We start from the raw sequence: 18,252 nt of genomic DNA, 5'->3' as shown, positions 1-18,252 counted from the left end.
CTTGCATGTATGTAGTATATATAGATAGGACAAATTAAACAATAATATAAAACAGTTGTTCGTCCAAATGATGCGATCGATGGCATTCTTCTTCCAATAATTCACAACTTAAATAATAAATCATTTTTCTAAGAAAAAAATATTGGGTTGCCTGAATCTGGAGTGTGATGTGGGTGCATAATATTATTGATTTCACATGGCTTTCTGACCCTAAAAAACAGTTAGGGTTCATTTCCCAAGCCCTCTAAGCAATATTGTATCAATAGAAATTTACAAATAGTTGAATCTAGTCTCAAATCTAAGCTCACATTTATTTTATTATCATAGAGGAATGGACCACAAATTTTCAAAAACACAACAATAAAAATATAATAATAATGTACCATGCATGAAATATATATAATAGTATGTAATAGTAATACTACGAACAAAATGTGTCTAATAATAACAACAAACAGGTAAATAAAAGTTGTGGGGAGAATTAACGGGAATTGGTAATAGCACAAAATTAATGAGGGGACCAGTTAATTAAGTATATTTTAATTAAGTAGTCAACTGACCATTCCTAATGATTCTTGTTGTTTCTAGAATATAATAATAAGGTACTTGTTCCCGTTAATTATAGAATTAAACAATGATTTTGGGAGCATTAGCAGCCTAATAGCTTTAAATGTGGCCAACTAATTGGTGGATTCCGTTTCTTTGCCACAGACACAGTGCCTTTCTTTTCCTTCTTCTTGGCTTTACTATTTTTCACCACCTGCTGCTTGCTTGAATTTTTCATTGGATTCTTAATGCCCTCACGTTGTTCCTGCATGCACCAATCATATGTTGTCAATAAACAATAATCTTGACTGGTTAATTCATAATTTATAAACATGCAAACAACAAAATTGATAAAGGGACTAGAGGCTCACTTGGTGAATCATGATGCCTATGATATGTTTCTACTTTAATTTCTAAGTTTCTAGTATTTGTATGTGAATACATGCTTTTGGCAAAAAGGTTCATTGTACGTGGACAGTGGACTTTTGACCTATCTTTCTTGTGAATTTTCCAAGCTACTTATGGTTTTTAACTATGAAGTATAGACACTTTGCTAGTTTGCTTAATTGCGGTATTCACACGTTAGATATATTTTGGATATGATACTCATTAATACTTGTACAACACGTGTTTGTTGACTGCTGTGTCTAACTGTGTTTTAATAAAAAATAAAAAAATTTTGTCGAACACACATGAATACAAAAAAAATAGTATATATGATTATTTATTAAAGCAAAACATATTTTAAATATTTTATATAATTAAAATAAGACTTTAAAAATAATTAAAATTAATTTATATTTTAATATCAATAAAATATCAAAATATTATTATGATTTATTCAAAATATATTTTATATTATATATATATATGTATCTCTGTATGTTATAAAATTTTAAAATTTATATGTTGTGTGTTTCGTGTCGTGTCGTATCCCATGTGTCTTTGCATCATAGGTTTTTAGAGAACATAGAGTTATTATTCTATTCCAACTTGAATTGGATTTTTTTGAAAAACAATATTTTATTGGTTTCGAGAGTGTTCTGAATCTTTCTAGAACTAGCTATAGTTTAAATTCAATTGAGAAAAAAAAATAGTGATTATTTAATTGACTAATGATGTGTGAAATTGGGTATTATCTTGTTGAGCCTGAAAGAGACATTTTGCTAACTTTCTAATTTAGGTTACCTTATGAGTATTTTATTTTCATAAAAGGACAAAAGCTAAGATCAAGGGATCCAATAATAGAAACAATTACAATTTAAATAATCATTTGAATATTTTATTTTGTTTATTTTTCTAACCTGCAATTCAAGAAGTGTCCTAGTGTGGTTATGAAGCATGGCTTTGTGTCCATGATTTGGGAGATTGTTGAAGGTTGGAAATGAGTAACATATTTCTCCTTTGGATTCCTGGCTTGAAGAAGATTCTCCAGAATCTTGTGTTGAATTTATGGACAAAGGATAAGAGCTGCCACTTGAATCCATTTCCATGCAAAGCTGGAAAAGAAGAAGGAAAAAAAAGTTCAAAACACATATTCTTAAATTAATTTAAAGAATAACTATAAGAAATAAAATTTTAATTAGTCAATATTAATTAATTTTTTATTATAAAATATTTTTTTAATTTTTTTAGAATTTAAAATTTAAAATTTAAGGTATAGTGTTTAAAACTTAAAATTTAGAATTTAATATAAAAATAATTTTAAAAAATTAAGTGATTGACTGAATAAAAAACTAACTTATTAGCTTCCTAATAATTGAACTCTAAATTGAGTTACTGAAATAAATAAATCTCATCTTATTATTGGAACTTTTATATAATTAGCTTATATATCATTAATTTTTTTCAATAATAGTTTCTCAGTAATTGAATGATATTATTTATACTTCTATAATGAATGTTAATTAGATATCTAATATAATAAAAAAAATATTTATCTATATTATTAAGTTTACAAATAAAGTTTTTTTATTAAAAATATAAAAAATTTAAATTCTTAATGTATTTATTTTGCATTTATAAATAAAAATATTTAAACTTTCACACTTATTTTATGTTCTTAGAACACATGTTAGTTAAACCTATAAAAAATTTAAAAACAAGAAGTCGGAGTATTGAAATAAGGGGTTACAACAAAATCTAAGAATGATGAGTGAACATGATGACACAAAAATTGAAGAAACATATATCTCAGTAATTTAAGCAAAGCTTTCATGAACTACTTGGATTTATTCTCTCAAAATAACTAATAATCAGTTTGTTGGCCAGTGATTTTATTAATCAATATAAGTAGTTGAAGTCAGGTGTGTAATTATGTAAAAAGATTTGCTTTCAAGTTAAAATAAACAATGTCAATTAAATCATAATGAAACACAATGATTAATCATCATGTAATTAAGTCTCCGTTGAATGCATGAATTTAATATATATTTAATAATAATAATATATAATTTCACCTGATAAAGTCTGTGTTCAAGAGAGGCCACCCTATCCAGCAATGTTCCTTTGAAAAATGCCTCTTTCTTGGCCACCAATTCCCCATATTGTTTCTCAGCACTAAGATTAACATTACTATTATTGTTATTATTGTTTCCACTTCTTTGCTTTCTTTCCAAATATTTCATCTACAGACCAACCACAAAAACGTTACAAACAAATTAAAAGACAAAATTGGATATATAATATAGAATATAATATATATAATGATGAAAAAAGGGAGGTTCTCACAATGAATTCAAGATGATCCAACCTAGCAATGAGCGGGATAGTGGATTCATGTGACGGTAGTTTTGTCTTTGTGTCTTCCATTTTTCAAGGTTTAGGATGGTTTTTGTGTTGGTGAAATGCTATGTATACAATTCTATATATGTTATAGAAGAAGTAGTAGTTGTTCATTTGTTTCAGCACTCAACAAAGAAGTCAAGAAAATCAACAGATTTTTTTGACAGTTACTCATTCCCTCGCTTTTTGGAGCGAGATTTTGAGTAACCCTCACTAGTCAAACGCTAGTTTGTTATGGTACGTGGCAGTCACATATTTTTCTTTTCTTTACTCCTAGGTTTAGTGTTAGAAAGAAGAGAAATAAGTTTAAGTGTATTTAATGCTTTCTCTTTTACGTTTATACAAAATTAGAAATTGTAGTTTCTGTGTTTAGAAATTTACGATAGAATTAAATTTATTTTTTTCTTATCAATTCTAACTTTTATTTTTTTGTTTGTAGTCTCTTTAATACTCAAATATTTTAAATATATAATTATATTTTTTTATAAAATTTTTATTTTTGGTTTTGTATTAAAAAAATTTAATTTTTGTTTGGCTCTGTTAAAATTTTTTAATGTAATTCTTGTATATTAATTTATTATTATAATTTTGTTATAATATAAATTATTGATCCCATTAAAAGAATAAAATAAATAAAAAATTAATTATAACTAATAATAAAATCATAAATAATTAAAATTTATAGTTTAAAATAGTATTAAATAAAAGAGTACTGAGAATACTAAAAAAATTATAAGTAATATAATTTAATAAAGTATATTTTGATATATTTTTTATATATTATTTTTGCTTTTGATATAAAAATATTTTTTGTCAATTTTTATATGTTATTTTTATTTTAGTAAGTAAATATTAATTTTATTATAAAATTAATTAATAAGATCTATTTAAATAGTTAAATTAAAATGATAGGAAGTCACAAAAAAAAATTAAAATGATAGGATAATATAAAAAATTTATTTAAGTTGATGTTTATTTGAGTAATTTTTTATTTAAAAGTAATTTTGAACAGTGTAATCCAAACAATATTTACTCTACTATAATCCATTTTGATATAAAAATTATCAAATATAAATCACTTTCACACAAATTTACTTTTCATCAAAATCAAATTTGTAAAATCAATCTTATACAAACTCCCCAATATAAACGGTAATTCAAACACACACTTAGAAGGTTAAAAGGATAAATGGTTTAAGGTGATTTTTGCCCTTGGTTTTACTTTTATTGGTTATATTTTAATACAATTGTTATGTTTATTTTAAAGACGGGGCTTATTTTAAAATCAGAAAAGCTAGAGGACCAACAATTTTAATTTATATTAGCTAATAGTCCAAAATCTTTAGTTTAGTAGCTCAATAATATATTTTTAGTCAATACTTTTAAATATTACTAGTTAATTATTAGTCAAAAATAATAAATTTTACTAACCTCGAAGTATTGCTCTTTTAGAATTTGTCATGTTTTCAGAGAAAGTGGTTCTCCTAGGAGAAAAGAGAAAAACCCAAAATAGTCTCTAACAATTACTTCAAAAGACAATGAGGCACTTGACAAAAAAATACCAACACGACTCCTGAGTTTTACTTTTATGGGACGGATTAGAAAAAAGTTAATGTTTTTTTACACAGGGATTAATCAGTACTAAAAAAATATCAAGGGCCGAGTTGAATGTTTTATTTCTTAAGGACCTCGTTATCCTTTCGAGATAATTATCAGGGTCAGATGGGGATTCACTCTTATTCTAATGATTTAATCCATGGTTAGATAGGTTATTCCATCAGCATATACTGACCACTTTCTATGGAATACAATAGGATTGTTTTACATTTAGAAAAGGGTCATTTCACTATTTTGAATATCTGTTTTGCACCAAATTTGAGGCATATTATCTCAATTTTCTGAAATAATGGAAGTTGGAAAAATGAAGGCATCAACCTTTATATATGGTAATGGCATATATCCAAGAATCTAAGATCAGTTGTACAAATTTTTCTTGCCACAATTTCTAACATTTATACCAAAAAACAAGGACTAAACTGCATGATGGAATCTACAACCGAATGCACGCCAACAATTTTGATGGACATGAATTATGGTCATTAACTTGAGAATTCAGAATCTTGTCTTTTGAAAAAGTTCAAGCTAAGTTCTCTTAGTTAGGATAGGTGAAATATGATTCTTGCAGTCATAATGATTCCATTCTATACATACATCACGTTTGGATTCTGTCTCTAGGACAAAAACATGAAAAGCAAGAGACAGATGGAAAATTGTGTCTCTGTATTTCTATCTCCGAGATAGTATCCAAACTTAGGCGCGGCGCGGCGCTTGAAACATTGTGTCAACTCATATCCCATCCACCATTAGATGGGATATGGATCCGATCCAAGACGGGTTCATATCCCATTTAATGCTGCATTTTGTGTAAATTGACATAGTTTCCCAAACATATACAATTTCCATAAGTAATAGAACAAGCATGAGGGAAGAAACCAAAATTCTAAAAGGAAAGGTTGTATGAATTACTACTGCTGAAACTTGAAGCAATAACAGAAAGATAAAACTTTATGGCCATCTTGCAATGCCTGAAATAAATGTTTTGGGAATAAAGTAAAACTAAGAAAATAAGTAAAGAAAAGAAAAATGCGAATCAATGTTACCCCCAATCAAGTCTGCTGTATGAACTAATCATCCTAGAGCTGATCGTGTCATCTCATATGCCAAGAAACAAGCTGCATTTGCAGGAACACTTCGGGCCATCGCCGGACCAAAACCCTTATACAGTCCTTTGACTCCTTCGGTGGAGCGAATCTTTCTGAAAGCATCAATTGTACCAGAAAACTTTGGATTTTTGTAATCATCTACTTGAATCACACTCTTAACAACGTCGGTTGGGTATACCATGAACCAGAAGGAAGCTCCAGCCAAGCCTCCAGCAACCACCAGAGAACCTCTACCTAGTCCAGAGGTATCACGTCCTCCTGCGAGTAATTGCTTAGTTGCTTCATATACTCCAAACATTGCAGCATTTCCAGGTATTTCACGCGCCATTGTAGGAACCAAGCCCTTGAAAAGACCTTTTACACCTCCTTCTGACCGAAGAACTTGTCTGGCCACATCCATAGGTCCTCCATATTTCACGGCCAGAGTAGCAACTCCAGAACCAGCAAGAGCACTTTGTGCTTGCAATCTGATCGTGGCAATGAAACAAAGCATAGTGAGTTACAAGGTAACCACGTACTTTGCGTGTGTGCTATAAAATGTCATGATTTTCATGTCATTATATTATGAGTATCTTAAAAGTTGACACTTCCTAAAACTGAGCTCTTAAAAGTTGACACTTCCTGAATTTCACAGCCAAAAAAGTGGGAAAACATCATGCATAAATTCACACAACCTTTGAACAATTACATTCAGTTCTTGCTTGGAAAAACTGATATTTGCATGAAGGTAAATCCTTGGAAAATTTTACAATAGAAGCAGGTAGAAAAAATGGTCAAAAAATTATAAGTATTGAAGTCAAGAGTAAGAAAAAAAAAGAGGTAAACACAAACAAGAAGATTAACCATGACACGATTAAACAGTGAGTGTCCTCTTACCTGCATTTGACCAATTCAGTGGGGCAAGCTAGAACAGAAACCGCAACTCCGGCTCCGGCGCCACAAACAATCTGCTGGTTTACTGTGAGAGGAGCACCAGGTTCGGACCTCAATAATGCCTCCAGTTGTCCCCTTACTGAAAACAGGACAGCGTTGAAGGCAGCTACAGTAGCAAGTGGGGCTCCCATACCTTTGTATAAACCCCTTGGTCCTTCGGCTGCTATTGTCTGCTTCACAGCATCAATTGCACCAGCATACTTGGGAACCTGGCCAGGGAGTGGTGTAGGCTGGCTTTGGAGCTTGACCTTGATAGTGTCAAAGGGGTGGCCACATATCAACTGTGCTGCCCCTCCAATAGTTCCTGCTGTTAGGTCCTTAGCCACGTCTCCCATCTGAAAAATCGAAATTCAAGCAAAAGAAGAATAGAGGGTTAAGACAAACTGATTTTAAGATGTGCAGTAAAACTACTATTACAATAAATGTACATTCATTGCTTTAATCTTTATCTATGAAGCAGAAAAACTAGATTGTTGTTTCAAAGATACAATGCCTTTTTCTTTGAATCATAAATTTGTATGCTTCTAAACTTTCTATTCAGATAATGACATTGCTTGGTAAAGTAAGAAGATTTGAAGGTCATGGAAAATGCCGCATATAGTTGGACCATTGCTTAATCAGATACATCCAGTGCCATTCTTTCCTTCCAACTCCCTTCTATATAACAATGCACCAGAAATTCCAAGGGGAATGCATAAACTCAATTCAATGTTTTTGAGCGTCAACTCACTGGATGTATAAGGTATTAGCACATGTTGACATTGATATCAAAATATTGTTATCACAATTAAAACACAAACATCTTAAAATATTAAGATTTGAAATATAAAGACTCTTGAAGTGATAAAGATTCGTTGAAAAAAAACCCTTATTTATACTTCAGAATGAGTGGTGAGGAAGTATCAATTCTCCAATCTAATAGTTGAAGTTTTTAGATCATTCAACAAACTGGCATCCATGAATTCATAGACACGAGTCAAATCCTTCACTATAACAACAATTTCAATCAGATTTGAAGTAAACAATTGATGGCAAAAGCAAATTAGGGATGATCTAGCTGAATTAGACTACAAACAAACAAAAATCAAACACTATATTTTACAATCAAAATTAGAAACTAAAATAAGCAAGGGAATCTGATCATCATAACAATCAAGTGACAACCCCTTTTACAGTGAGAAAAAAAAAGGGAACTTTTTAAGAAAGCTAGAATCGTACAGTAGTTTAGCTGGCAGCCGAAGAATCAGAAGAAGCAGAATGGAATAAAATCCAACAGTTTCTTTGTGTCAGATAAAATCAACAGTCAAAGCAGGAATAAGAATGATGCGTGCCCCAGTTGCTTTTTGATTGAAAGGGTCTATAAAGGAAGGGGCTTTAGATGAATCTGGGATATTGGGTATCTGAAGTTGAATCCAATATGTTAATAATAACAATAATAATAAAGAACCGATGAAGTGATAAAGAGAAAGAAATAAAAAAAGGTTTTTTAACAGAAACAATGAAAGGAGAGACGTGGCTGAGATCGAAAAAAGATACAGAATTGGAGATGACGACAGATGATTTGTCAGAAGCCCACTCTCTCCCTCTGAGTGTTTAAGCGAATGAGAAAGTTTAATTTATATCTTATAGTAAAGTGGAAGTGTGCGAGTGCGACTGTGACCAACCAAAGGTTGAGGTTGAGGTTGAGGTTGAGGTTGAGGTTGTTGGATGCTTTAGCAGCACATCACCCAAACATACGTGCGGGACATGTCATGTTATGTTAGTGTTTGTTTGGACGCTATTATTTTAATAAAAAATAATTTTTTTTAAAAATTTTTTTTATTATTTTTTAATGTATTTGTCAAATTTTTAATAGTAAAAATAAAAATACTAGAAAAATAAAAAATATTTTTTTTAAAAAAAATTATAATTTATATATTTTTTGAAAGATCTTCTTTTAAAAAAAGAATATTTTTTATGTAATAAATAAACAAAAAAGTATTTTTATATTATTAACCCAAACATAATTGATAAATAAAAAGATCTTTTTGTATGAAATATTCAAAGATAAAATTACTTTTATTTTTACGTAAGATCTTCTAAAAAAAGATAAATCAAAAAATTTTTTTTCTTAAAAGTCCATCCAAACAAATCTTAGTAAATTTTTAATTATCTCAATTTAAATTTTGAAAGAATCATAAATTGATCCTTAAAAATATAATATTTGGTATAATTTGATGATGGGAATTTTTATAGAAAATGAAGAAGGTACTTGTATTAAATATAAAAATCTGTATTGTAAAAGAAGATTTTTAAATTTTAATAAGCATTTATTGTATATAAAAAAAATCTAAATAAATAAACTTTAACTTAATATCTAAAACTTTATTTTGGAATTTACAGACTTTTTGAAATTAGGCGAATTTAATCATATTTGGATTCAGTTTTAAAAAGTTATTGGAATTTATTTTGACCCAACTCAAAAGCGATTTGAAATACCGGATTAAATAAGAGTGAATTTAATATAAAATTAGTATATACTAAAATAATAAAAATTTATTTTTAAAAATAAAATTTAAAAAATATTATATCATATTTATATCAAAATAAATTATTTTATTTATTATATAATATAAAAAATATTAATTAAAATATTAAAAATATAATATGACATTACTAATTTTGTTCTAAAATATATTATAAAAAAACTTCAAATTAACCGAGACCCAAAGTATAACTCGCCAACCTAAAAAAATATCAGATAAAAATAATAAATTTAAACTCAATAAAATACAGGCTGGACTAAACCTTAAACGCCCTTGATTAAAAGGTATTTTGAGAGTAGAATTGTCACACATTTTATTAGCTAATATATATTATTAGGACACTTGTTAAGGACACAAAGAATAATTTTTATATTTTTATGTATTTATTTTAAGAGTGTATTAAACATGTTAAAACTTACGGTCAATCTAGGGTCAAACGAGTTGGAATAATTTTAAAATGGTTGTTGTGAGGAGTCGAATTCAAAATCTTATATTCATTATTTTTTTAAGAGAAAATTGTATATTATCATGAATATATAACTTTAAATAAATCAATATCAATATATAAAATCATAATAAAAAAGAGAAAATATAAATTCAATCTCCATCAACTTTAATATATGTATAATAATTTTTAACTCTATATTAAAATATGTCAGGAATATGAGTTAGTTGAATAGAATTAGATTTAAATCTGCATCCGACCCTATCCGCATATCAACATGCTTGCTTTTAAATGGGTTAGATCGTCAATCCTATCCAAATAAATTAAGTTGGATTGAATACCCGCAGATATGGTTAGTATTACCATTCCAATAGTTCAATCTATTTTCATTAACGATCTAACAAAAAATGAGTTTAATTATGTAATTTACTTATTTATTCAAAACCTAAGAAATGAAATAACAATAACATGACAATCAAAGTTGCATTTATCTTTTGGAGCGTGTGGAAGGCTCGTAATATTGCTCTGTTTTAAACAAATTGATTACAACACCGAATTTTAAGGTGAAAACTCAGGTGCAGTCGATTTCACGTAAAATTGATACCTGAGAATCGTTAGATGATTTGATTGATTTGGCTAAATTTTCATCTAACGTCTCTCATATATCAACTTCACGTGAAGTCCACTTCACCTGAGTTTTTACCGGATTTTAAACACCAAATTTATCCTCTGTCGGAAAATGATTAATGCATCTGCTTTGTAAAGTATTGGCCTATCGGGTCATCCTTGTACTTTGTATTCTTAGGAACATCTTTGCTATTTCAGTAAATGATTAAAAGCAACTCTCACAATTTACCTTTGTCGGCAAAAAGAGGGGAAAAAAGAAAACACGATTGGATTAAATTGCTGAGTTATCACATCTTTACATTCGAACATCTTACAATTATAATAGTTGCACATTTGCACAGTAATTTACATGGAAAAACATTTGAACAGGGTGACTTGATCTAGTAACTCCATTCAACCTGATTTGATACAAAGGTGAAGCCATCAGCACCCTGCTCTTCAGCAACAGAGTATCAAACGTGGATGCCACCGATTTTTCCCTCTTCAAGGAACAATGTGGATGTTCCAAGATAATACACATATATGGGATATGCAACTTGTTTCAGCACGGTATTACTAACACTATAAAATGGATCAGAAACTAGGCTTCATATGAAGTGTCTTCAAGCAATGGCCTCCTTTGCTCTCTTCTTATTGAAGATTGATCATCATCAGGTTCGTTGAAAAGATCAACGCTTCTCAAAAAGATTCCTATAGCATTGATTACCATTAACCATAGTCAAGCAAATATTTAGAACATTCTTCAAGCAATTAGTAGTAGTATCCATGATGATGTCAATGGATATATTATTATTTGGTGGAATTAGTACGGTGGTGTGGTTAACAATAACCAGAACAACTTGCACCTTTGATCTCTATAGCAATAACATGCACATCAAGTTTGTAGCACAGATTTAACACCTCAGGTCAAGTAACAAAGAGTAACTGGAATTTGGTAACTTCTTTTCTTTAATGATTTATGGTTCCCCAAATGGCAAAACGTGACTTAAAGGGCTAGTCAATGTAGTTGCAGTCTTATAGACGAGTATGGGACTACTTTTGAAGTGTAAAATATTAACTGTCAAATAAAAATCTATTAGCATTTGAAACCCATGCGCAACATCCAGCAATTTCTTCAGTACGTGTTCTGAAATTTCAGTTTACAGGCACATTCTTAAAAAACAATTAATTCTAATGCATATCTGGTTTAAAAATTAAGAACAGCTAATATAATACCAAAGCTGCATGGTGGTATGCCACTTACCTATGAACCATATTATAGCAGCAAGAAAGAAAATGGATGTTAAACAAAGTGCTGTTTTCCTCCAGTCATTAATATGATCCTGTGCAGGAAAACTGCTTTGCTTAGAATAAAAACAAATGTTAAAACAGGAACAAATACAGGCAAAAGGCTGGAACAGCTAACAATGTAAAGCAGGTCAGTAAATCATGAGTATGACTGCATCAAAATGTAAAACATAAGGCAGCACAGTTCTTGTTACTAGTTTTGTCAACTTCTTTTCCATATATGTTAATTCAAGAGGGATGTTGAAAGTTGCCTAAACAAACTAAGATGTGAAACCCCTTTACATCAAAGGGAGAGATGAGAAAGAGAGCAGTTTATAACAAATAAAACCAGGTTTGACATTTATTTTAACAATTTTCTGGAGATAGATATAATAACTAAAAGAGAAGGGATAAAATTAAGTTTTGAAACGTCCACTATAGATCAAACCAACTGGCTAATCATATGATGGGTTTTTTTTGTTTGAGCAACTACATATCATGGTTTGGTCAAAACTACTAAAACATGGTTTAGAAGCTGCAAATGAAATCCAACAAACATGGATAAGGTGAAAATCAATTAAGCACTTTACTTCTAGTACAAATCTGTGTCTTATGTTGGCTGATAATATCCAGTTATAAAAATAATCAAAATATTAGGAAAAGCCGTGTAAAATGCAGAATCCAATGACTGATATATATCCAATAATGAAAGTAACCAAAACACACACAATATCAGGAAAAATGAGGTGTAACCTGCAGGATGCCAACAAGTGGTGAGGAAGGCACATCACCAAAGATATGGATTGAAACTGTAGATATTGCCATAGACAGCGCCCTCAAATTTGGTTTTACACAATGAAGAGAGACATAATTTACAGGAGCCTACAAAAGGAGACACAAATTTAAGACTAGAGTTTTATGTTATATATCATTATCAGGTTCTTATGAACATGCAGTAGCATGCAAGAAGATGAAATACCAACCATCTGAATCTAGAACAGCCAGTCCAATATAAAGTAATTGATTGCAATTATTATGCAAGTAGTAGGTTGACCCAAAAGAAAAAGAAAAACCCTTCAAGTGGCTCATAAAGTTACCTGTGTGGCAAAAATCAGCAGTTCACCAATAGAGAAGAGTACTATGAAACCAGATAAGCTCCTGAAACAGAATGCAATCAAGCAGAAGATGGCACCTAAAAATGTTGCTCCAGAAAGAAGCTGCCATGAAGAAAGGGAACCAAAGAAGAAAAGAAACAAAATATGATAAAAGATCATGAAGAGTAGAACTTCCAAATGAAAGATGTAAAATTTGAGATAAAGGAACTTTAAGGGAAAAATAATTCTAGAACTTCAGTGATATGAACGTAACCAGTCATACAAAATAGAATTAAGGCCACAGAAATACAATAATATAACAAAATTATTAGTCATCTCGGTTCCAGTTTTAGTTTTAAATATTTGTCCTCCTTTTCTTTGGGAGAACTTTCTTTTTTAGGTTGGAGGGGAGGGGTGATGGTTATTATTACATGTGATTATGCTCATCAAAAGCAGGTTTCAACTATTCCTGTACAACTTTGAAAATGCTAAAGGCCTAGAATCATTGACATGAATTCATGAAGTCATTTATCACTGAAAGGCAAAAGTGTTCCCTGTGCATTTTAGTTAGTGGGCCAGTAATCAATAGGCATCAACATGTTAGACTAATTATATAAACGTATTTTTTCCCACCATAAAAACTCAGTCCTTGAGCATTATAACTAGCATGGATTTGCCGGTAACAAAATAGTAGTAAAAGAATAGTGCATGATCCCTTTTACTCATTTGATAACTGATATTATATATAAATGGAAATTAACTAGCCTACCTTGAAGGCATTGGAGATTGTTGAAGTCATTTTATCAAGAATCAAGCCTCCAGCTAACGTACCACAAATCCCACAAACAATTGTAATACCTCCAAACAACAAGTCAGCATTACTCTGTCCAAAAATAATAAATAACAAAATTGTCAAAGAAGCAAAAATTTCTATAAATATTAATAAATGCACAACTACACAATCAAGCTTTAACCTACTAGAAGAGGTTGATTTCATATAATCAGAATCCAACTCGGCTCTATCAATGACCAAGTCTTCAATAGAACCGCTTTGACTAAGCTCTTTTTGTAATGAATACTCCTAATATTTGATATGAAGCAAATGATATTTAAGCGCATTATCATACCATATGGTAAATGCTGTATCCTGCCTTCGGTCCCCAATACGAGTAGGCCCCAATAACAAAATTGTATGATATATAACCTAGCAATGATTAAACTCTTTAAGTCAGAATATTTGCAATTGTTCTGGATTGACAATTCAATTATCAAATCCTCAATTGAAAATCTGTTTTGATTCCTCAGGCAATATTGTCAATAAAACTTTCATGAAGAAAATTAATTATCTCCCAGTTAGTAAAAAAATAAATACCTAGAACATTTATGACATACACTTGGTCACGCAAAAGCTCCAACATATCTTTTGAGAACCTGGTGATGTGATTCCTCAGTATGGATGGTGACCTGAGAAACGTAAATATCAATCATAAAGGTGAAATATAATATTTTAGCTGGTCTATCTGCAACATAATCGTCATTGTTGTCTCAAACTTGCAATAACTTTTTATGAGTTACACACAGTGAGTGTAAAATAAAACTATAACATAAAAATTTTACAGAAAATTTCCTTAAAGTTAATATTATCCACTATATTAATAAATTTCATCTTCTAAATTTATTAGATTTTCAGTTTTAACTCACTTGGATCCTCTGATAAAGCCTTGATCTCCAGCAAGCATCTCACCATCTATAAGGAAAACCTCTAACTTTGAGCATCGAAATAAGTAAAAGGAAATAAATTTACGGCAAAGAATGTTATCACCAGAACCAAGAAAAGGCTTCTAGATGAAAATAAGATACGTATTATAGTCATCATTCGAGTGATAGCCTAGCGTGCAAAATAGCACATAGCACAAAAACAGGATTGGTTTAGGCTCAGATGTTCAAAATATAATTCCTATAAAAGCAATACACTAGTTAGAATATAATGCAATTTTCTTTTATCTGAATCATCACATCATAGCTTTTAGTTGAAATCCACACATATAACATAACTTTGACTTGAGGCTACATTCAACAATTTTTTTTCAACCAATGACAAAATATCATGTATAGATTGGCACCTGTAAAATAATGTGAGAATAATTTATTGATCATCACCTAGGACTTGTTTGGGTGAGCTTCTACGAAAAGATTTTTTTAAGTAATATTTTCCTAAAAGATCTTTTAGAAAAGTAAAAGTAATTTTATGTTTGGATATTTCATGTAAAAATATCTTTTTATCTAACAATTATGATTGGGACTGGGTAAGAGAATATAAAGTACTTTTTTGTTTATTTATAATATTAAAAACATCTTCTTTTTTTAAGTAAAAAAGATCTTTTAAAAAAAGATGCAAATTGTAGCTTCTAAAAAAAGATATTTTTTATATTCTAGTATTTTTATTTTTACCATTAGAATTTTGCCAAACACTAAAAGAAAATATCTTTTTCCATTGAAAAAATATATTTTTCTAACAACTTAATGGCACCCAAACAAGCTCCTAATGCAATCTCCAAATGAGAAATATATTAATCCATTTTCAGATGAATCAATGAGATGTTGAGAAGATCAGAAAATAAATTTCATTTTATCCTTTGGAATTTTAAAAGACAACAAAGATTACAGCAGAAAATAATTTTACCAACATAATTGTCAAGAATTGACAGTACCTCCACATTCATTAGATGTCGGTATCAGTTTGGATTCCATGGGAGTGAAACCTATGGTGACAAATCAAATATTCTGATACGATTAGAAGGAGCAGAAAATTGACTAACTTCTAGAAACAAGTCATTCAGAAGAAATGGTTACCCTTCAACTGCAAAGGTTTCATTATAAAACCCAAAATGGGAAAAGGAAGCATCAAAATTGCCTCACCCCAAAATGCAATACGCCAATTAAACTGGCCTCCAACCTACACATTATTTGAATTTTTGAAGCTGACTCATTTGCAGATGACACATTCAAAAAAATAATGGATGCGAAGTGTGTAGAAAATTTTCCAATGAACAGTTCTTTAAGTTAGCATTACACAAGCCCATATATGTACAGTAAATGAACTCATAAGCAACTATACTAATACTCAAACAACATCAGTTCATGACGAATAAAATGATTATTTAAACCAGCAAACTAAGGAAACAATAAGAGAACCATCTAAAAAGCTAGATTTTATGAGTATTAATCTTACAAGTCCACCATAAACATAGCCCAAAGCTGTCCCAGCTGGTATGCACATATAGAAGGTAGCAAGCCATGCTGTTTTCTGCCATAAATAAAAATACAAGTAAAGCTGCAACTCTGCATTGGTGGAGACATTCAGTTCACCTAATTCTGATGGGAATGAAAGAGATAAGACTAACCTGTTCAACAGGAGCATTGTCATCTATGAAAGGTGCTGCAAGACTTATGAAGGATGCTTCGCCTACACCAACTAGCCTGCCAAAACCATGGCATCAGTCTTGACTCTTGACTCAATACATAATACTAGCAAATGGCAAAGTATTAAGGCCTTGACAAGTTGAAAACATATTCCCTCACATTCGGCATATTGCAATAGACCAAAAATCAAATGAACTACCACATCCAGCTATGGCGAACGTCCAAACTGACAATCCAACACCAATAAGACGAAACGGATTGTGACTGCAAAACATGAAAATGCATTAAAAAACGATGCAATTGAAAGGGAATCATGCAGGCCCGGTCTCATATAGTTAACTCTTCCTACTCTAAGCTACTTCAATTTAGCAACAACACGGAGTTAGTATCACCTTTTAGCAAGAGAAGCAAATATTGGAGAAGCAATTAGAAGTCCAACCATAAATGCAGATGAGAGAACTCCATCTTGAAAATTGCTCAAGTGAAAATCCCCCCTGAGATGAAAATACAATTACATCAACCACGAGAAGATGATGCTAACAATAACAAAAATAATTAGGGAAGAAAAACAGCAAAATTGGAACTTACTGAATTCCAGTAGCGGCAGTGCAAATACCAGAATCGTCGCAAATCTCAAGGTTTCCATTAACACCGTTGCTAGCAATAGCTCCACGATCCACATAGTTTAACGTATTAATTACACAGAATATCATCAAAAGCCTGAAAATCACGACACACACCTTCTTAATTCAATTAAATCAAGTCAATTAATTAAGCAATTCAAAAAGTCAACTCATCAGCCTCCCACATCAATAGCATTATTCATCCACTACAACAAAATTAGGAACTCGGAAATTCTGGAGTAACAATTGTTTCTCAATTTTCGAAAGAAAAACACAGAATTCTCCAGAGGGGAAAAATAAAACCCAAAGAAATAGGAAAGAAGATTTGTGAAGGTAGAACCTTTTGGGCGTAAACCAAGTAGGAGTGGGGTCTTGAGCTGAACTTGCCATTTTTTCTGCACATTCAGTCTTCGGATGATGAATTCTTCGACTTACATACGCAAGTGCCTCCCTGTTTCAGTTTCTTCTTCCTTCTATCGGTCAATATTTCAAAAATAGCTCTTTTTGTTTTTTATTTAAAAAAAAAAGAAAAACAAATACTCATTTTTCCGTTTTATTTGTTAAATATAATATTTAATTATTTATCACTTATGTATATAAAAATTCAAACAGCTCTTATTTTGAAAACAGCTTTGTTTTATATATGTTAAATAAAAACTATTGCTCTTATTACATTTTTCTCAACTTTATGATAAAATTATTCTCGGGAAATTAATTTGTTTTTTATTTATATAATATGATAATCATACTAATAAACTTCAAGTTTTAAGCCGTTGGCATATATATATTTTCCCTTTCTTTGAAAGCTACTTAGATTAAAATGTGTTATCAATAAAGCGTAAGTAAAATAGAGATTATTTTTTATCGATCCAAAAATCATAATGAAAAGTGATACTCACTTATACAAAAAAAAAATAAAAAAATAAAGGAAATATATCTTGAGATCAAGTTGATATTGCTTTGCAAGTTTTATGATATTATCTAATCTTAATATATAAAAGTAAACAGATAAGTTTACTCATATTATTTTTAAAACATGTTTTTTCTCTTACTAATGTCATGTCAGCAATATCATTTAGCAAAATTTTAGAATCAACTACTCAATTTTTGTCAAATTACCTATTATTTTCAAATTAGCAAAAAAAAAACTATACAAAAAAAATAACTCATTAAATATAACAAACTATACAATAAGTTTATAACCCCCAATAATTAATTTTTATAAATAACTCATTAAATATAATAAACATCCATATTACAAAT

General features: G+C 30.1%; 3 protein-coding genes across 4 annotated transcripts; all 3 read right to left on the bottom strand.

Annotated features, from left to right (window-relative positions):
• Nucleotides 1-372: 372 nt before the first annotated feature.
• Nucleotides 373-3,581, bottom strand: LOC112746838 (uncharacterized). Its single transcript, XM_025794973.3, has 4 exons — nt 3,277-3,581; nt 3,006-3,173; nt 1,851-2,045; nt 373-811 (listed from the first exon to the last, which is right to left on the bottom strand). The coding sequence occupies exons 1-4, from the start codon at nt 3,355-3,357 to the stop codon at nt 650-652; spliced, it is 606 nt and encodes a 201-aa protein (XP_025650758.1). The 5' UTR covers nt 3,358-3,581; the 3' UTR covers nt 373-649.
• A 2,247-nt stretch (nt 3,582-5,828) lies between these two features.
• LOC112747392 (mitochondrial carnitine/acylcarnitine carrier-like protein) lies at nt 5,829-8,745 on the bottom strand. Its single transcript, XM_025795381.3, has 3 exons — nt 8,205-8,745; nt 6,930-7,321; nt 5,829-6,520 (listed from the first exon to the last, which is right to left on the bottom strand). Exons 2-3 carry the CDS (start codon nt 7,319-7,321, stop codon nt 6,019-6,021), a joined length of 894 nt encoding a protein of 297 aa, XP_025651166.1. The 5' UTR covers nt 8,205-8,745; the 3' UTR covers nt 5,829-6,018.
• Nucleotides 8,746-10,831: 2,086 nt separating this feature from the next.
• Nucleotides 10,832-17,692, bottom strand: LOC112747391 (probable sphingolipid transporter spinster homolog 2). 2 transcript variants are annotated; one of them, XM_025795377.3, is made up of 16 exons: nt 17,330-17,692; nt 16,955-17,086; nt 16,759-16,860; nt 16,526-16,630; nt 16,348-16,423; nt 16,176-16,250; nt 15,797-15,899; nt 15,655-15,705; nt 14,645-14,690; nt 14,316-14,407; nt 14,071-14,147; nt 13,713-13,826; nt 12,947-13,066; nt 12,603-12,731; nt 11,827-11,905; nt 10,832-11,709 (listed from the first exon to the last, which is right to left on the bottom strand). In XM_025795377.3, the coding sequence occupies exons 1-16, from the start codon at nt 17,377-17,379 to the stop codon at nt 11,540-11,542; spliced, it is 1,521 nt and encodes a 506-aa protein (XP_025651162.1). In that variant the 5' UTR covers nt 17,380-17,692; the 3' UTR covers nt 10,832-11,539. The 2 variants fall into 2 exon arrangements, with proteins under 2 accessions (XP_025651162.1, XP_025651163.1); XM_025795378.3 differs by having other exon boundaries at nt 10,832-11,273; nt 17,330-17,528.
• Nucleotides 17,693-18,252: the final 560 nt, after the last annotated feature.

Source organism: Arachis hypogaea, chromosome 15 (genome assembly GCF_003086295.3).
Source record: "Arachis hypogaea cultivar Tifrunner chromosome 15, arahy.Tifrunner.gnm2.J5K5, whole genome shotgun sequence".
Taxonomy (NCBI): domain Eukaryota; kingdom Viridiplantae; phylum Streptophyta; class Magnoliopsida; order Fabales; family Fabaceae; genus Arachis; species Arachis hypogaea.
This window is presented reverse-complemented; position numbering and strand designations above follow the sequence as displayed.